Source organism: Acanthisitta chloris, unplaced genomic scaffold (assembly GCF_000695815.1).
Source record: "Acanthisitta chloris isolate BGI_N310 unplaced genomic scaffold, ASM69581v1 scaffold16732, whole genome shotgun sequence".
NCBI classification, from domain to species: domain Eukaryota; kingdom Metazoa; phylum Chordata; class Aves; order Passeriformes; family Acanthisittidae; genus Acanthisitta; species Acanthisitta chloris.
In genome coordinates, this window is record NW_008660049.1 from 21038 (window position 1) to 39411 (window position 18374).

An 18374-nucleotide genomic window follows, 5' to 3' on the forward strand; every position below is an offset into this window, starting at 1 on the left:
AAGAGCAAATGGGACAGAAAGAAGCAGAAGGAACTGCTTATTGTGGCTAATGGATAACATTTAGGCCTAATTAAAATTTGTCTAATTTAATAATGAAAGGAATAACTGAATCCACTAAGGGATTTTAATTAAGTCCACCTGACTTATACTAACAAAACAGGCTACTTGTTGTTTTACTATGATGCCACTTGCTAAACAATAACCATATGATTGACAGAAAGAAGCAGAAGGAACTGCTTATTGTGGCTAATGGATAACATTTAGGCCTAATTAAAATTTGTCTAATTTAATAATGAAAGGAATAACTGAATCCACTAAGGGATTTTAATTAAGTCCACCTGACTTATACTAACAAAACAGGCTACTTGTTGTTTTACTATGATGCCACTTGCTAAACAATAACCATATGATTTTTCCTAAATCAAACTCTGCATAAATTGGGCAACATCTTCCTTCAATGACTCAGTCTGATTATAATGAAACAACCATCATTAAAAACTGTCAGCACATGTAAGTTTCACTCCTTTCTTTTAAAAGAACAGTTTAAGAAACACTAAAAGTCTCTTCCATCAGAAGGTTAAAATGGCTGGTTTAGGAAAACAGAAGATAACATTTTGAAGCCCTTCTCTCTGGTCTTTAAAAAACAAAAAGGGAGTGACTCAAAAGCATTGATTTGAGTGCCAGAAATAACTTAGAAGTCTTAATAAATAATCATCAATATCATCACCAACTGTGTTCACATGGACAGAGCTCCTGTCATACATACTCTCTATGGATGGAGAAGAATGTGTCTCTTATAAACCCTAAGCCTGGAATATGACATTACTTTGCTTGTTTTTTTTCCATTAAGGCTTTTTCTTGGCAAAATGAAGTTTACCCTGTTCACCATATACACAATCTTACCTTCCTTGACACGATAAAGCATTGTCAGTGTGTCATCACTGGTCAGAGCAGTAACATGTAGGTTATTTACTGTTGGCACTTCGTCAGCAAGAGCTGTCAGTTCATGAAAATGCGTAGCAAACATAGCAAAAGCACGGATTTTGCTAGCAATGTATTCTGAGATGGCCCATGCTAAGCCAAAGCCATCATAGGTAGAAGTTCCTCTTCCCAGCTCATCAATAATTATCAGGGAGTTTTCAGATGCTGTCCTAAAAAACACAAGAGAATTTTGTAACACTTGAGAACAGCATGAACTCTGGATACTGGAGTATTACAAGTTATGTTACGGATGCATAGCATAAAAGAGGCAAAAGACCTTTCCTATTTACAAAACAAGATACAAATAAAGTGTGCACACAGTGTCACACAGATCATTCCAAATCAGTTTGTCCTATTTTGACTTTGGCTTCCTGGTAGCAGCTCTCTATGACCACTGAAACAAACAAAAGGCTACTTCAAGAACTTAGGAACCAGCTAAAAAGCACTTGAGATCCTCCACTGAGATTCCATACAAAAAGAAAATCTTATATGCATCTTTCTTAGGGCACCCCCTTTTCCATCAGCCCCAGCCAACATAATGAAATAAGCACAGGACTTGCCTAAGGATGGAAGCAGTTTCCAACATTTCAGCCATGAAAGTAGACACTCCTTTCAGCTGACTGTCTCCTGCCCCCACGCGTGCCAGGATACAATCCACAATGGTTATTTCTGCAGACTCACACGGTACAAAACACCCAATTTGGGCCATAAGAACAATCACCCCTGTCTGTCGGATGTATGTTGATTTTCCTCCCATGTTAGGGCCTAAAGAAGAAATTTTGCAAAAATTCATTAAAAAAACCCCCATCACTTCTACACTTCAGCAGTTCTTTTAAAGGAGAACAGGCTCTAAATTAAAACAAAGAATGTTTAAACTTATTACTCTCCTGCCAGAAAGGAGCAGCAAACTCGTCTAACAGGTGCAACAAGTGGCTCCAGTGTGAACAAGGCTTGTTTGTCTTACTGAATGCAGCTTCTCCAAAAGAAAGGTGATCAGAGAGCATTAAAGGCCTTCCTCAGTTTTGAGCCTTTTCAGAAGTATAAGCAGTCATCTTAATCACATGTTCATACCTAAAACTAATAACCTTTAACCTAGAAGTCATCAGTACTGCTGCATCAGAATGAAAACAATTTGCTTTCACCTCACACTACAACTCAAATTCATCTGTAAAACGGAACAGCTTAGTTACATACCAGGTGCAAGCTAATGTGTGATTTAAAAAGATCAGCAAACCCAGATATTAATAAGTTAATTGCTGCTGAAGTACAAATGAAATAAAAAGTATTTTCCAGAAAACTGATCATTAAAACCAATTTTATGCTTTAGCTACCCAGAAAAACAAGTGTGTTACCATGCATTTACTCAGGTTTTTAGTTTTTCTTTTTGATTATGTTAGAAGTGTTTGTTAATCATTCTCTAATTTCAGATCTTTGCTACTCTGAACGTATGTCAAGGACATCTGGATGGAAATTAAAATTCAATTAAATCTAGAAACACTAAAAATGTTTTCCTGTGTAGTAAAATTATCTTAATTACACAAGAGAAAAGGGTAAAAAAAGGTACAGTCATTGAAACATGTTTTACATTTAAAATCGACTTTAACACTTAACAAGGAAAACACTAACAAAGAGGCTGCTTAAAATCATGCCTACAAAAGGTGCCTAAATGGCTACAGTGCAATTGATGCCTTGCGGAATTTTTCAAAACACTTAAGCAGGTTCAGGTTCTCAAACTCCCGAGGGTGCCTGGCTTGTGGAGTTACACTCACTAATGCAAAGGGGACATACATTAAGGAAGGACTAATTTCTTATTTTCTACTGTCCTAGCAGCCTCTTTCTTCTTCACAAATGACTACTTCTAAATTAGTGATCACCTTCTCCAAACAGTGCACTATAACTACTATCACAATAACTAATTCCATTACTATTAGTTTGGATGATGAGAAATATGTCTGTACATAAACATGCAGAAGGTACACTCAAAGGTAACATTTCACAAGAACATTGTGGACACTTTCTTTTTTTAATAAAAAAAACACCAATAGCTTACAAATGCCCTTTCTTCTCTTCTAGAGCTAAATCTTATTCCCCATACAGAAAGATGCATACTTTGCTAGCTGCTCACCCTTTGCTGATGAGAGAAATTGTTTTGACAAGAGTTTTCTTAGGTTGCTGGTTTGGTTTATTTTTTAAACCGTCGTTACTGGAAATACTGGAGACACTTATAAAGTAAATAACAAACGAAAAAGAGAACAGAAATGTTTACCAGTAATAATGTGGAACATCTGCTTGCCCTTCTCAAATGCAATGTCATTGGGGATGAAGGCCACCTCATCTTGCACTTCGATGCAAGGATGCCTGGCACCTTTCAGCACAATCTTCCCTTGTCCCTTTTCCAGGATGACAGGACGGACATATGGCACTGGAGCTCCGTTGGACACATGAGCAAAACTGACAATCGCATCTAGCTGAGCTATCACATCATTCATGGTCTGTATTGGCTCTGCATAACCTGGTTTGGATTAAGGAGATACACAAATTCAATATCACACCTTAGCAATTCTTTTTCTCTTGCTCAGATATCTTAAACACCTATATTGCACCCATAAAATGAATTCATCTGCATTAACTATTTTGTTCAAGATGGCAGTCACCTTCTACGAGAGTCTGAGATGTAATCCCAAAGCTTCCATGCCTTGAATACCAATGGGACTTCTTCGGACTAAGAAAGGGAAGAGGTGAGGCCGTGTTGATTATTTTCCCTCATCACTAGACAATAAGAAACAGCTTATCTTAGTAAGGGAAGGCAAATGCCCACAATGGCAGACAGTTGGAAATCCAGTATGTTTCTTTCCTCAATAATGCACTGCATTCTGATGCTCATGCAAAGGCACTAGAGATACAGCACAACAGTTCAGGGACAGCAACCATCTATACTGATGTGAATGGTGGTCAGGAAAGGTCTGTAAGGCACAGTGCCTGTGATACCAGACAACCAGACTAGATGGCCCAGCATCCCCAGTATCACTTTTTAAGTTTTGGTGCTTTTTTACAGTGAGAGAGATGAGGGACAGAAGTGTACAGAGGCAAACCACCTAACCCCTGCAAATGGGATGCAAGTGTCAGAAGAGGTGAGCAGTGACCTGCACAGCGCCCTACCTGTACAAAGCAGATTTATGTTCTAATGTCATTTCTTGAACTGGTTAGGTATAGATCATGAAGACGACTTCAGATCACTTTCATTTGAGAATTACACACATAATTCAGCCTTTTTAGTTAAATTGCTGCCACTTAGGGAAGGAAAATACACTTTAAATACACCTATACACTTGTGAGTGTAGTGCGCACCACAGAAACTTTAAGCAGCAGCAAAAGACTTTATTAAACAGTTATATTTATAGATGACATATTGAAGTTAAGCCTGCTATACAGGTACTCAATTAGTTTTCCACATAAATATACAAACTGTAGTCTGCTATATACAAAAAAAACCCCACAACTTGAAAATTACCAAGATACACAGAAAAAAAATCTAGCAGATTTTGCAGTATACCAGCAAATTCCTTATTAATCCATCCTCTTAAAAAGTATTTTTTAATTGTTTACCCTTAGGTTAATATTCATTAGTGCTTTCACTTTCCATTTCTCTCTTTCAGAGAGCTAAGATTTGTTCTGCTGGAACCAGTGCCTTTGGGAGAGGCAATATTTACAGTATCCTCCAGCCCAAATTCCCTAGCGTCTCTTCTGCTTTTGGTGAAGGATAGTAAAGGACTCCCTGTAAGCAGGCAATCTTGGAGCAAAATATATGGAAAGCAATTAGGACAACTATATTTTTTTCTTGTATCATGTAAGTAATGACTAACTTCATCATATACTGCATATCAACATTCTCCACAGACCTAAGATCCCACTCCCACAGTTATTTGTTGTCCTTTACCTCTTCTGCCATTTGGGTGAAGACACCCATAGTCAGGGAGGTAGGTGGAGGATAGATGTGGCCTTTGTGGATGTATTTTTATTCCTTTTATGGGATTAGCTTTTGCACACACCTCATCACTGCATGTGTGTAGCAATGCCAGGAAAGGGTCTGACCACAGAAGACAATGTATTTCAAACTTTTAGCTACTGTCCAAAAGCCACACCTCACTTTTCACATTGGGGAATGCAAAGCCACACCTCACTTTCCTTTAGGGAATGTTACAGTTCTTCTCTACAGAAGGCTCTAAAAGTAACTGCAAATCCTCCCAACATTCCAGACTGTGACACACATCGACACTGGCATATTCACCTGAAGCAATGTTAATGATTTCCTTAACAATTGCATCCTGAGCCTCTTCATACTCTTCTCTGTTCTTCATATATTCATCATTGACGGAGCTCAGTTTGCTGTGAACAAAAACATAATATTTAAAAGTTGTGATGTTCTGTCTTCACCTACATTATCAAACTTCTGGCCTCCTCCTTTATGAGTTGTCCCCACCTGTTTTATCAACAAAATTCATCACAAGGACCACAAAGCAGCTAATTTACAATTCATTTACACCAGGATATCTGCAAGATTAATTCCAATTTGAACACCCACAAGGGCCAAAACAGCAATTCTAGCACCTCTCAACCCATCATCCTTAAAAACCTGACTGCAGTTGTTTGTTATAGACATGCTACATGATAAGAACTAGCTCTTAAAGATGAATTTCTGACCATTTTGCACATCATAGAACTGGCAGAAGAGAATTGCTGCTAAGCAAGTATGTAATTAGCCCAGAGTCCTACAACAGGCTTATCAGAGCTGAAGGCACTGACTTCTTTCATTTAGTAAAAACCTCAGTGAACTACTGTCACTAAGAACAGGTTTGAGTCTTCAAAATAAGGTAAGCTGAAATCAATAGAAGTGTTTCAGCAAGTTTTTATTCTTCTCAAGCTCATCTCCCAGACAAGGACCAGAGTCTGTGAGACTGAATACAAAACACACCCAAGTAGTGCACCCACACTATAAGCAGAGGTCAGCCTTGTGCTTCTAGTACCATCTACAGAAGCCACTATAACTTAAGTAAGCACAGAGAAGTCTGTTTTATTAGTGAGGCATGGGCTGCTTCCCTAAGGGAAAGTAACAGATGACAGGACAGTTTCTAATTACATCTTCTCAGTTACAGAAAAGCCTAACTTCATCATTACATTTAGATCCATAACATATTTAGAACACAAAAGAAGTTGTTTTGAATTTCAGGGATGTTATGAAAAAAATCTTGAGTAAATGTTAAAACAAAATGCAATTAAGGTTTACACATTGTTCATTTAAGTAAATTGGTGTGAAATACACCAACATATTGGTTGGTGTGAACACATATGTTTGCCCTCCTTTTCAAAGCAAAGGATTTATTAATATGAAAATGAGTGATTACCAGAAAACAGTCACTATTAGTAATAGCCCTGGTTTGAAACCAACCTTGCCCTGTAGCCAGTGCTCCTCATACTTGTTTGTCAGTTAAGATCTCTCTCAGTAAACTCACTTTGTCTGATGCTAACTCCATCAGGAGTGGTTATACACAGAGCAGTAGCAGCAGGGTCTCTCTGAAACAGACTGCACGATATATTAATCTCTGCTACTTTCGTGTTTCCATGTAACACATGCAGGAATCTTAAAAACTAGTCTTTCCTGGACCTGCCACTGACAGACATGGAGGAACTTATCAAGAGGCTGAAGTCCAATTAGTGGCTGATTACTAGTGACATTTCTTAGGGTTGACACTATTTATGCCTTGATGAAAGACCCAAATGATGGAGCTGAATGCAGTCTCAAAGGCTGACCAATACCACGTGAAGGAGAGCTGTCAGTATGCTGGAGGGCAGGGATACCATTAAATTCACTAGAATTTCAGCACAGGCACATACAAAATCCTGCACCTGGGATGAAATAACTCCATGCAACAGTACAGACTGTAGTCCAAATGGCTATAAAACAATTTTTTTAAAAACCATAAAGTACTTGGGGGACCCAGTGGACAAGAAGCTGAACACGAGCCAGTAGTGTGCCCCTGAGACAGAAAAGGCCCATGCTGGCTGCACTAGCAAGATTGTACCCAGCATGTTCAAGGCACTGATTCTTCCTCTCTGTTCAGCACTTGTGAGACTGCAGCACTGTCTCTGGTTTTGTCTTCCCAGTGAGACAGACACTGAACCTGGAGCAGATGACCACTACAAAGGGAGCTAGACCATATGGCATACAAGGACAGGCTGAGAGAATCTGAAGTCAGCCTGGAGGCACAGACTCTTCTTGGAGATGTACAGTGAAAGAATGAGATACTAAACGCCCAAGGTTCTGCAGGGAAAAGTCTCATTAGATCTAATTAGGAAAGTTTTCACAGAGAGTGGTCCAGCACTGGAAGCTGTGCTTCACTAAGATGTGAAAGATGCTCAGAAGATGGGCACCTGGGCAAGGCCTTGAGCTACTTCATCTAACTTTGAGATAGGATCTAATTTCCAAGGTGGCTCTGCTTTGAGTAAGGGCCTAGACCAGCCAGCCTAAAGAGATAGCCTTCAACCTAAGTTATTGCCCAATTCTGCATATGCAACTTTCCACTTTGGTCTGTGTAAAAGCACCAAAGAACAGAGACATCTGATGACTGAGGTAGCCTGTGCTCCTTCCAGAATGTCCCAAAAGAGCTAAAAATTCAACAAAAAGTATAAACTTTTTGCTCAGCTGACCTGTGACAGAACTGCTGTCCAGACAAGGAGACACTGAAATAGCATCAATGCCATTAGCCTGAAGACTGAAATTTTTAAATAGCTTAATCAAAAGAGCCACTGAACTGAAGTTCAATACATGGACTAACAAATTAGAGAGTGATTTGGAACCAAAAAAAAGTTAATCACCAACAAAATTGCTGCATGTCATATTTGGTGATAAACATAAATAGCTCTTTTCCTATTGCAGCTTGTAAAAGTGTCTGTATAAACACTCACAGTGAATGCAATTATGCTACTAGCTGCAGCTAAAACAGAGAAATTAGCCCAAGTCAGAGGACCAAAAATAGCTGAACAGTTGGCAATGTAAACAGCGAATGCAGCTTTTAGCAGAAACTGTATGACTCCTCTTCCCTCATGCCAGCCTTGCTCAGTATTTCAACCCGTGAGCCCATTAAAAAGGTGAAAATTCAGCCATTCAAGAGGTAGGGAATCCAATTTATTGGCATAATTACAAAGGAACAGTTCTATCACTTTCACAACAGGCTTGGAAAACCACCAAGATGATCTCATACCTGTTGGTAAATTTCACACCATTCTTCTGTGTATCAACTATTACATATTTTGAATTGTTACGGAGAACCTTTTCCTCCTTGCAAGTTATTCGAAAGTGATGTCCAAACTGTGAATTTGTCTCCAGTTTGATACTTTTGCCAGCTTCCAAACCTTTTAGGTAAGAAAGAAAAAGAAAACAACCGTATTATCACAAATCCTGCAGCCTGTGCTATCCCTGCTCACTAATCCCCAGTTTCCATGATGTAGCCTCTCCTAGATAAGCTAGTTCTGCTCACTTGTTTTGGTTCTGCTTTGGTTCTCTGGATATGAGAAATACCCAGACCTAACATAAGTACAGTGATTCATTCTTTGCTCTGCTTGAAAATGCTCTCAAACTGAGTATTCAAATCAGGCCCACAATTATTGCACTGCTATGAATTCTCCCAAAATGTGAACAGTGTTCATAGCACAGAGCAAGGACATTCTGTATTGCTGCTGTAAGCACAGGACTTTCAGATCTTATGATCTTATGGTCTTATGATCCTTCTTACTAACATATTCTTCTGCAGTGAGATTTCTGATTCCATCCCTATACAGTCTTGTCTTTCCTTCTTTTCATCCAGGTATCTTGTTTACGCTAAAAAAAACCCCATAACCAAGACTAAAAGAATATGCAAGTCCTTAAAGGTGTAACCTAAAATGTGATGTTGCCAGTTTTCCTTCCATATTTGCATTAGAAGTTGGTGCTGTAATTTTTTAAGTTGCTCTTTGGATGCCTGATTCATCAGCTGCACATGGAATTTTTTGCATAGGGTAATCTATTCTTCAAATGTCTCATTTGCTTACACATTACATTTTGCAAGAACATCAAAAGAAAATGAGCATGTCCTGAATGGATACTCAGAATACACAGGAGGAATAAAAAATGCTTCAATGCATGTCCTCAAAGAATGTGAAACAGAGCTAGGCTTAACCAAGAGTTTGATGAGTTACACACAGTTCTACAAAATGAATTCTGTAGCATATTGCAACATATATGATAATTTCTGAAATATTTTGAAATGTCGCTCTCAAAAATAAAGGGCCAAGTTCTAAAACAAATAGAACTGTTTCCAACAGATTGGGCTGTGACAACTAAAGTCACCCCAACCCAACAATAAAATAATACAAAAATCCCTTAACAAATCTGCACCAGTTTTCATCATTCAGTCGCAAAACATTTTACCAAGGAGGTAAGAGTCAAAGGCAGTTCCATACCCTACCTAGTTCTTTGGCTGCACTCTTTAAGAAGGACTGCATTTTTTCTTCCAGTTCATTCATCTTCTCTCTTAATTCTGTTAAATTGGGATCAAAAGAAGCCTTAACAAGAAATTCATGATTCTCCACCTAAGGAAAAATAACAGAAAAATATTCGTATGAACACAGGCAATAAAGAAAAAGAATGACATCCCTGAAGATCCACAGAGAAATGAACTTACTTAATCATTTATTCAATTTTATTTTATATATAAAATTTTGTTATGCAATGTTGTTTGTTACAGTTGGTGTCCGATTCAACTGCAGAACAAATACATCTCAAACACTTATTTTATCATATTATATACTTCATACAAGCAAAATATACCAATTTAACAGATTCCTTGCTGCTGAAATGGAGTCATCTGCACATTTCTTTACAAACAAATAGCTGTGCAATAGGCAGGGGAAAAAAGGAAACCAGAGGAAATTAAATTGTTATGTACGTAATCTGTATGCTAGCCTGGATTTATGCAGTCTTTGGAAATGGAAGTTTCTGAAACAGTAATTCTTGCCTGAAAGAGACTCTAGAGGTTATGCAAGGAACCAAAATAATATCACCCAAAATCCTACCGAGCTCTTGCATTGAAAAGCATATACATTTCCTTGTAAGCTTAACATTTTTAGAGGCACAGATGAAATAAGTTGTATTTCATCTTTTTTCTCTCTCTTCCCCTTGCTTCCACTGCCAGGTGGCTATATACCAAAAGCACCAACAAACTTTGAAGTTGCCCTGACTTGAGGAGGAGGTTGGAGTAGATGGTTTTTCGAAGCCCCTTATGATTCTGTCAAAGACAGGATTGGAAGTGACAGTTTCTCAACTTCTATTACAGCTAGGTAAATGAATAACCACATCCCACGCTTTTTGAACTTAGATGTTTCTTTTTATATTAGAATGGATTATTGACATAATTTAGTTGCTATGACAACCTATCCTTCAATTGCACTCAGAATAGAGCTGGGTATTTTGTTTGAACTCCCTGAAAATCTATCAGGAATTTCAAGTCAAAGTTCAAGTTTTAACATTCATACAAGGTTTATTCTTCTTGTAAAACCAGTGTTGGCTTATCTATAGCCATTTTCCAGTATCTTGAATGGGGGAAAAACCAAATCCAACATGCCAAGCTCTATGGGACTTGATTTAAAATAACTGACTTGTTATTCTGTTTAGAAGGACAACAAAACATTTTGAAAGTAGAACCTGAAAAGAAATTTGAAGAGCTGGACTCTGAAGGGTGAAAGCTTAGAACAGCTGTTAGTTTTAAAGAAAACAAGAGTCCCAGGGCACACAAACTGCATCAACAGATGGTCTGTAACTAGTATAAAGCTATAAATTTCTTCATTACCATATAGCGCAAATTACAGCAACATGTCAATCAAACAGTATTTCCATAAACAGTAAAACACAGTTGATGGATGCACAACACAATACAAAGAGATAAAATACAGTGCTTTTGCCTTTGCAGAAAAATATGCCTGTTCAAAATATTAAAACTTCTGCAGTTTTCACAAGTTCAAGACCCTGCCCTTACTATTACATCTGGCACACAGTTAGGTAGATATCATAATTGTCCAGTCAGCTGAGACTGACACTTATGACAATTCTAATCCTTGGTCAACCAAAAAGACTCCTCAAGTTTTCCAAAATTACTCAAAGATCTTACTGAGAAAGGAACATTAAATATGTTTCTAACCAAGCATGTGCATTTCAAAATCCATCTCACCAATTCCCTAACAAATACAATGGGGAAAAAAGTAAAAAGTCAGTTTTTATACCTAGGTAAATCATTTTTCAGAGAGGCAAATTGTTAGTTGTGAAGACTTAATCCCACCAAACAGAACCAAGTCTAATGAGCTTCACAGAAACAAAGCAGTATGTAATAAACATATTCTGGCTACATTCTAGATTTGAGACATCTCACAGTAACTTTAAAAATACAAAGAAGCAGAGAAATGACAAAATTACTTCTCCACTTTTAATACTGATGAGGTTTTTTAAAAATAGTTTCAGTTCCACAGCATCCATGTACCCAAAGCATTTTTTCATTGGCTAGATGATTTGAAATAGTGGGTGAATATCCTGTTGATACTCAACTGCTACACTAATAACAGCCTTCACATATTCCACAGCTAAACTATCACTAACTACTTAATATAGATGATCAATTAAATTTAGTGAGTGTAGAGCAGATTGCAGAGTTCAATAAGAAACTTTAATTGCTAAGTAAACCCCCTCCCACACACCAGCCCATACCTTATCCATGTCCAATGTTGTTTCTATCATCTCCAGAAACTTTGAGAAGTCAGAGTAGATATCACTAAGAGGTGTTATAAACACTGCCAACAACAACATCTGGTGAGCTCCTATTAAGAACAAACAAGAGAAATTATCATTCATAAACCTCCACAAATTTACCAGAATTCATTTATCCAAGGTAAACAACACAATTACATAGCTGGTTAATTTTTACTAAGATGAGTTACGATTACTTCACCCAAATACATGTATTTTTTCCTAAAATTGGCATTATCCAATTTACATTCTGATTAAGCTTATACCTATTTTGTCATCTTTGTTTATAAGCAGTGCTATTAATTTTCCACTATGAGTAAAACTACAGACAAACAACAGTTTGAAAGCAAACCTGCTGCCTGAATATTACCAATTCTTGCACATAAAAGGTTGAAATGGCTTTTATAAAAAAGTGTAGGTCTTATCACCCACACTCAGTCTTTAATTTTTAATACAAAATTAGCAAAAATTGGGAGTATTTGGTAATTACAGTATGTCTTTGTTTTCCACAACAAAAGACCACCTACTCTAACCAGATCTTCACAGCCACTGATCTTTCCTCTAAAGAGGAAGTCATCAAAATTAAATTAGTTTTTTCCAACTTCTTTTGTGAGCAGAGATACTCTGTAGCACCAAGTCAGACTGAATAGCACACATACTGAATTCCACAGAACCCTGCAAGCATTAAACACCAAATGCAGTTCACAGTTACCTTAGGATGCACAAATATTGCCACTTTTATGAAAGAAGCATTTTCTTCAGGCCTACAAATAAGCACCTCTATCCAGCAGCCAACTGTGAGAACGTTCTGTCACTAAATGAGTGTTTACATCTTTGCAGCCACTTCAAGTTAGGATTTAATCATAGAACATTTAGCATTATTTACATGAAATGCCTCAAAATTAATCCAATACTATGATCTTATAGTCATTGGATTACATACAGAATTAGGATATTTGCCTCTAATGTTTACATGCAAAGCTTTGCACATTAACAGAGAAATACAGAATTAAGCTCTGGCTACTCCAGAGCCTCTCAATTTCTTGCCAGACTAGGAAAAACATCTTAACCTTTCAAAAGAAAAATTTCCATACAATTGATCAAAGTCACACAGTGAGGACATGATTACCCAAGAGAATCTTCTCTCAGCACTGCAATTCTAGCAGAAAGAAAAAGTTTGGTTCAATTCCTTTTCCTTCTGTGCCATTTTGCTTCCCCACTCCCTCAAGCTTTTAAAGTTAAAGCTGTAAACTGATTAGTAGTTATTAACAGAGGAAAAAAATAAATATATTGTTGAAAGATTATTGAATTTGTAACAATGGAGTTTTCTGCTGGCTAAAAATCTTTAAAACTGAGAGAGATGAAATAAAGCACAGCTTGTTTTTTATTCCAAATGTTTTGATTACTCTCGTCATTTCTGGGGTTTTTCCCTCCTGTAAGAAGGCACATCTAAACCAACCTAGGAAATAAAAGGAGTCAGGAGTGAGGAATGAGACTGAAGAGCAGAAAGTTTCACGTTCATTCTTCAGGGTGGACTTAGCAATTCCTAGTGCTCCAGCTGACTGAGCACATGGCACACGGAACGAAATCACCTTCAGTATTCTTGAACTAATGAAAAATGATTGTGCTTGAACCTAAAGTAGAGATTCAAATTTCTTTTCTTGACAGGAGTAACTAGGAAAGTTTCGTGATACCACTTCATTATTTAAGTTTGAAGAGTACATCTTCAGACACCACAGGAAGATGCCACATTCAAAAATTAGAATGCATAAATTTATTAAGCAAATAAAATACTAAGGTATTTACATATATTTATGATATGGTTCAAATTGATTAAGTGCAAAATTTATTTACACTTCCAATTCAACTTCAAACTCAGTACCCAACACTTGAAGGAAGTAAATTAGTGAATACTGAGGGTTTATATAAGTTATATTCATATGCTTTTCTTAAAAGCATAACACTTAGCATTAAGAGACTACAGCAAGAACAGCATTGAAAAATTTTTAATTAAACTCCAACTTGCTTTGCACCTGCATCCATCAATTCCTAGAAAAGATGCAAAGTAAAAAAAAAACAAAACCACTTTGCACCTACTCAACATCATTAGCACATAAGCTAACCACTGAAAGACTAATAGACCTCTGTACTGGCAAAAGCAGAGATGCACATGGATCACAAAGCCTATCTATTCCCAGATACAGTTTTTAATTTAAACCATTATTTACTTACTGAAGCAGAGAAGTGTTTATTGCATGAATTAAGGACCTGTCTATTAATATGGTTTTAAAATGCTGTACAGAAATTAAAATCAAGCACAAATCTTCAGACTTGAAACACACAGTTCAGCAGCAAACTAACACTGCTCTGTCCAGGGAAAACAGACAAATCTCAATGACTAAGTGCACCAGCCATTTTGACAGTACAACAGAAACTGGGATAAAAGGAAAAGAACAATTGGGAAAAACAATTGGGAAACTGGGAAAAATATAGTAGGAGTTTAGTAGAGGCAGATCATATCCATATAGCACCATGTCTGCCGAGGATACTGAATGCCTAAGACAAAGAGGAATCTGCAGACTTCATTTGGGCTGTTCTAAAACATTCAACATGGTGTCAGAGGAGATGCTAATTTGCAAGACTCATGATTTATGCAATGATCAGAAGGCAGACAAAGAGGACTTACAAAAGATGAATGAGCTGAAAGGACATTGGTAATGCAGCTCCTCCAGGGCTCATACAAGCATTTTTCTTTTTAAGATGTGTGAATTAACATTAATGCACACAAGAAGACTGCTTATAAAAGTCACTAAAATATACAATGTAAAAGGTGTAAGTAGATTAAATTGAAACAAGCTAAGTCAGGAACAGATCAGTGCTAAATGACCTTGAAAACTGGGCTAATAGAAATGAAGTAAAATTTAACACTGAGTAAGATGACACATTGACAGGTAAATGCACTTCTACTATGAGTAAGGGAATAATCAGCTGGAGATGACTAAGGATAGGAAACAGTCAAGGTCAATCACAACATGGGTATAACATCCTAGTGCAACAGTCTTGGCAAGAACAGTACTGAAACACACAGTAAGAGGTATTTCCAGAAGCAGAATGGAGGTATTCAAGACACTCTATGCAGTATGGTAAAAAAACACCTGAAACCCAGCATACAATTAATTCCTGTGACCTGCATATTTACAGCCTTAAAATAAAGTGTCAGTCTGAGATGGGAAGGAAGATGCTTCAGCAGATTCTTGAAGTCAGAATTCAAAGTGCCTATATTTTATGCCCCAGCAATTTGAGTAATGAACAACTGCTCCCTTTTGCCAGCCATAGCAAAATGGTTTGATGACTCAAGAGTCCTTTCTGATCTTATACAGACTCCTTATGTCTAAAATATCAAAAAAAGACATCTTCATTCATGACTCCCCTCCTCAGGTTTCATCATGCATGAAAATAAGGATCTCAACAAAGCATTGCTTCATACTGAGGGAAAGGCAAACACTTCATGGAGTAGTTGCTCTATCTCCTCATAGCCGTTCACGTGGTGAAGAAGTTCTGAAACTGGCAGATACTCAGAGTTGTCAAAAATCTTTTCACTTCCTATCCCTTGATGAGTTAAAAGATTTTGTACAGCCTGAAACAGAAAAATGATCGAGTCCAGTCTGAATCAGTCACATACATTCAAAATTCAAAAAAACAGACCACTCGTGTACTTTAAACAGGTGGCACAAGCACAAAGAAAAATAAAAATAACGTATGTCACCTATTTTAAATTATCTTTGATACACTGCTGGTGATTGCCCTACTAAGGACAACTGATTCATGTGTAAAACAGCAAGAACCATTTGCAGTCTATTAATTTTTCCATATGGTGAGCTTAGCAGTTTGCCTCACACAGCTTGCTCCTCAAAACTTCTAAAAATGGAATTGCTTTCCTACCCCAGTGCTATGACAGAGAAAGTCTCTTGATCCAAATGACGACTAATAGAAAAAAGAAGAAAGGACAGGAAGACAGTATTCTGAACTAATACCTCCATTTAAGATGGGAATCCAAGACCTCTATGTCAAAGCTAAAACAAGCAGAGTCTGTTTGGAAAAGCCAAAGGGACAAGACTGAGTCAGCTAAAGAGTGACATAGTTCTTTAAGAATAAAAACAATCAAAAAAGTTGTATCTGCCAGTTCCTTCCCAGTTTCAGATCTTGACTGATTTTGGAAATAATGCAGCCAGCAATCAAAAATCCATTTATTTCAAGATTCATATTTTAGAAGATAACTTTCATTACTTGAAGTCATAAAACTATAGTACAGAAAAGTATAAGACACTGGGAAGTTTTATGGTCTACTCAAATACAGGAAAGAAAATTTTGTAACCACACCATTTCAAAAAACATTTCTCTTTAAGACCTTGGTGCTTGCTTTATGCACAGAGATTTTCCAACAAATTAACAGGTTTCTACAAAAACATGCTTTCTGACAAGTTAGGACTGCTACTGCTAAATCAAATCACTGCTCTGTTTTGCTGATCTTATCCTGTATTTTCTTGGTAACACACAGAAAAGGGAAAGAAATAGCAACGTTGGTACTTTCTAAACTTGCTTGTCACAGCATTGTGCTTTCTACTGATGAAGATTAGAGGAAACTCTGCCATCTAACCCTTGTCAAATACAGGAGCATTACTGTAAAGAAGAGGAGGCATTCAAATTATACCAATAATGCTTAAACTGTGGGGTTTTTTTGTTTAATTACAACCCAAAGTGCAAAGTGTCTTCAAAAGGAAGACAATGATATTGTATGAATGGCATCTTGTTTGTAAGATCATAATACACACACAATTGGTCAGGAATTCTTAAAGACTAGTCCATGTCAAAGATTACCAGACCATCACCCAACAGTTCAAGTATTTCAGCCACACAATAATTGCAACACTTTTTCCTGTAAAGATTTGGCTACGTATATTATTAAGTATCTGACTGGCATTTCAGAATTTCAGCTAATTTCAAATTCAAATGTGTTTAAGCTTTATTCCTGCAACAAAAGAACACAGGAAAAAAAGCAATTTTTGGAAATCTACACACTATTTCTTCGCATCATCAGTATATCATAAAACACTGAAAATAGATGGGGGTAGCATTACCTTCATGTTTTTCTAGTACTTGTACAACATTAGGCAGTTGATTAATAGCCTGATACATTCGGTAACAGTCTTGTAAGTTTGCTGCTTGTCTCTGAAATTTCTTTGCCAGCCGGTTAAGGTCTGGAAAGCGACGTAAGAGATCTTCTTGGAGGCACTGGCGTAGTTCTGGATCCACCACAAAAGCTTCAACCAAATTCAACCTAGGTAAGAAGATCATAACAATGATCAGCATCAGCATCAATTCTTTTATGTCACCAGTTAGAATGAAAACACGAAAACACTTATTTGGCAGTTTCCATCTGTACTTTTTCTAGGGTTGACTCCATTGACCAGCTTTCCTGATAAGGCCAAGACAATACATAAGCTGAAAAAGCAAGGATATTTAGCCTATGCCATGCTTCTGTAGTTTTAAAGAGTTGAGGTTTCTAATGAACTGCCCAGGAGTGCGAGTGTTTCAATTGCAAATGCCAACATCAATTCTGTGGGTATGTTGAAGCTCAGAATCGACTGTGAGATTAATCCTTTCCCTGCATCATAGAATAAGACTTCCAGTAGTCTGTGAAAGGAGGGTGGTAAGTAGGGAAAAAAGCACTCTTTGCAGGCTTTAGCTCCCTGTGTCATTTACACTGTGCAGCTGTGCAACCCTGGACTAAAGGATATCAGAATCCTCAAGGTTGGAACACACCTCTGGACATTGACTACTCCAAGTCCTTTGCTCAAAGTAGGGTCACAGCTAAACTGAGCTGCCCAGGATGGTGTACAGTCACAGTTTGGGTATCTCCAAGGATGGTCCCAGGATCAACCCCTGGCACACACCACTAATGACTGACCTCCAGGTGGACTTCACATCACTGATCAATCCTTTGAGCCTGGCAGCTCAGCTACTTTTCAGTCCACCACACTGTCTACTTACCTAGTCCATACTTCCTCAGATGTAATGGCAGACCATGACAGCTGAAGTCATGATAAGCAGCATTCACTTTGCTTCCCTTCTCCAACGACCTAGTCAATTTGTTACAGAAGGCTATTGGCTTAGCCAGGCATGATTTTCCCTTTGTAAATCTATGCCAAATACTTGCAAACTACTGTTGGTGTCATGGCAGGTATTGGGGGACTGCATTCTTATCAATGAGGGTATGTCTGCCAGTCTTCTTGTCACCACCGACTCCCACCTTGCCTTCCTTTGCTGCTACTCCCTGACATTTTGGTTTGGGTGTCTTTGTTTGCTTGGTTTTGGTGCAGGGTTTTTTTAAATACTGAAATAAATATTAAGTGCTGAAAGCAAGCCTAAATCCCAGTAAGAGGTGACAGAGCATTAAATTATTTCTCCACTAGAATGTATGTGAACTTGCATACGTTTCTTGTTTTGGTTTTTTTTGCATCAGCTAACACTGCCACCTCTACATATTTTGCATTTGCAGTTAAAC

General features: G+C 37.5%; 1 protein-coding gene across 1 annotated transcript in view; it reads right to left on the minus strand.

Annotated features, from left to right (window-relative positions):
- Nucleotides 1-17147, minus strand: part of MSH2 (mutS homolog 2) — a gene marked incomplete at its 5' end in the record, with an annotated part of 23704 nt that extends 6557 nt beyond the window's left edge. The window contains 8 exons of the mRNA XM_009069675.1: nt 904-1151; nt 1542-1746; nt 3248-3493; nt 5270-5367; nt 8241-8391; nt 9483-9606; nt 11771-11880; nt 16948-17147. Of these exons, the coding sequence (XP_009067923.1) occupies nt 904-1151; nt 1542-1746; nt 3248-3493; nt 5270-5367; nt 8241-8391; nt 9483-9606; nt 11771-11880; nt 16948-17147 (1382 nt within the window). The remainder of the gene's footprint in view (nt 1-903; nt 1152-1541; nt 1747-3247; nt 3494-5269; nt 5368-8240; nt 8392-9482; nt 9607-11770; nt 11881-16947) is intronic.
- Between the last annotated feature and the right edge of the window lie 1227 nt (nt 17148-18374).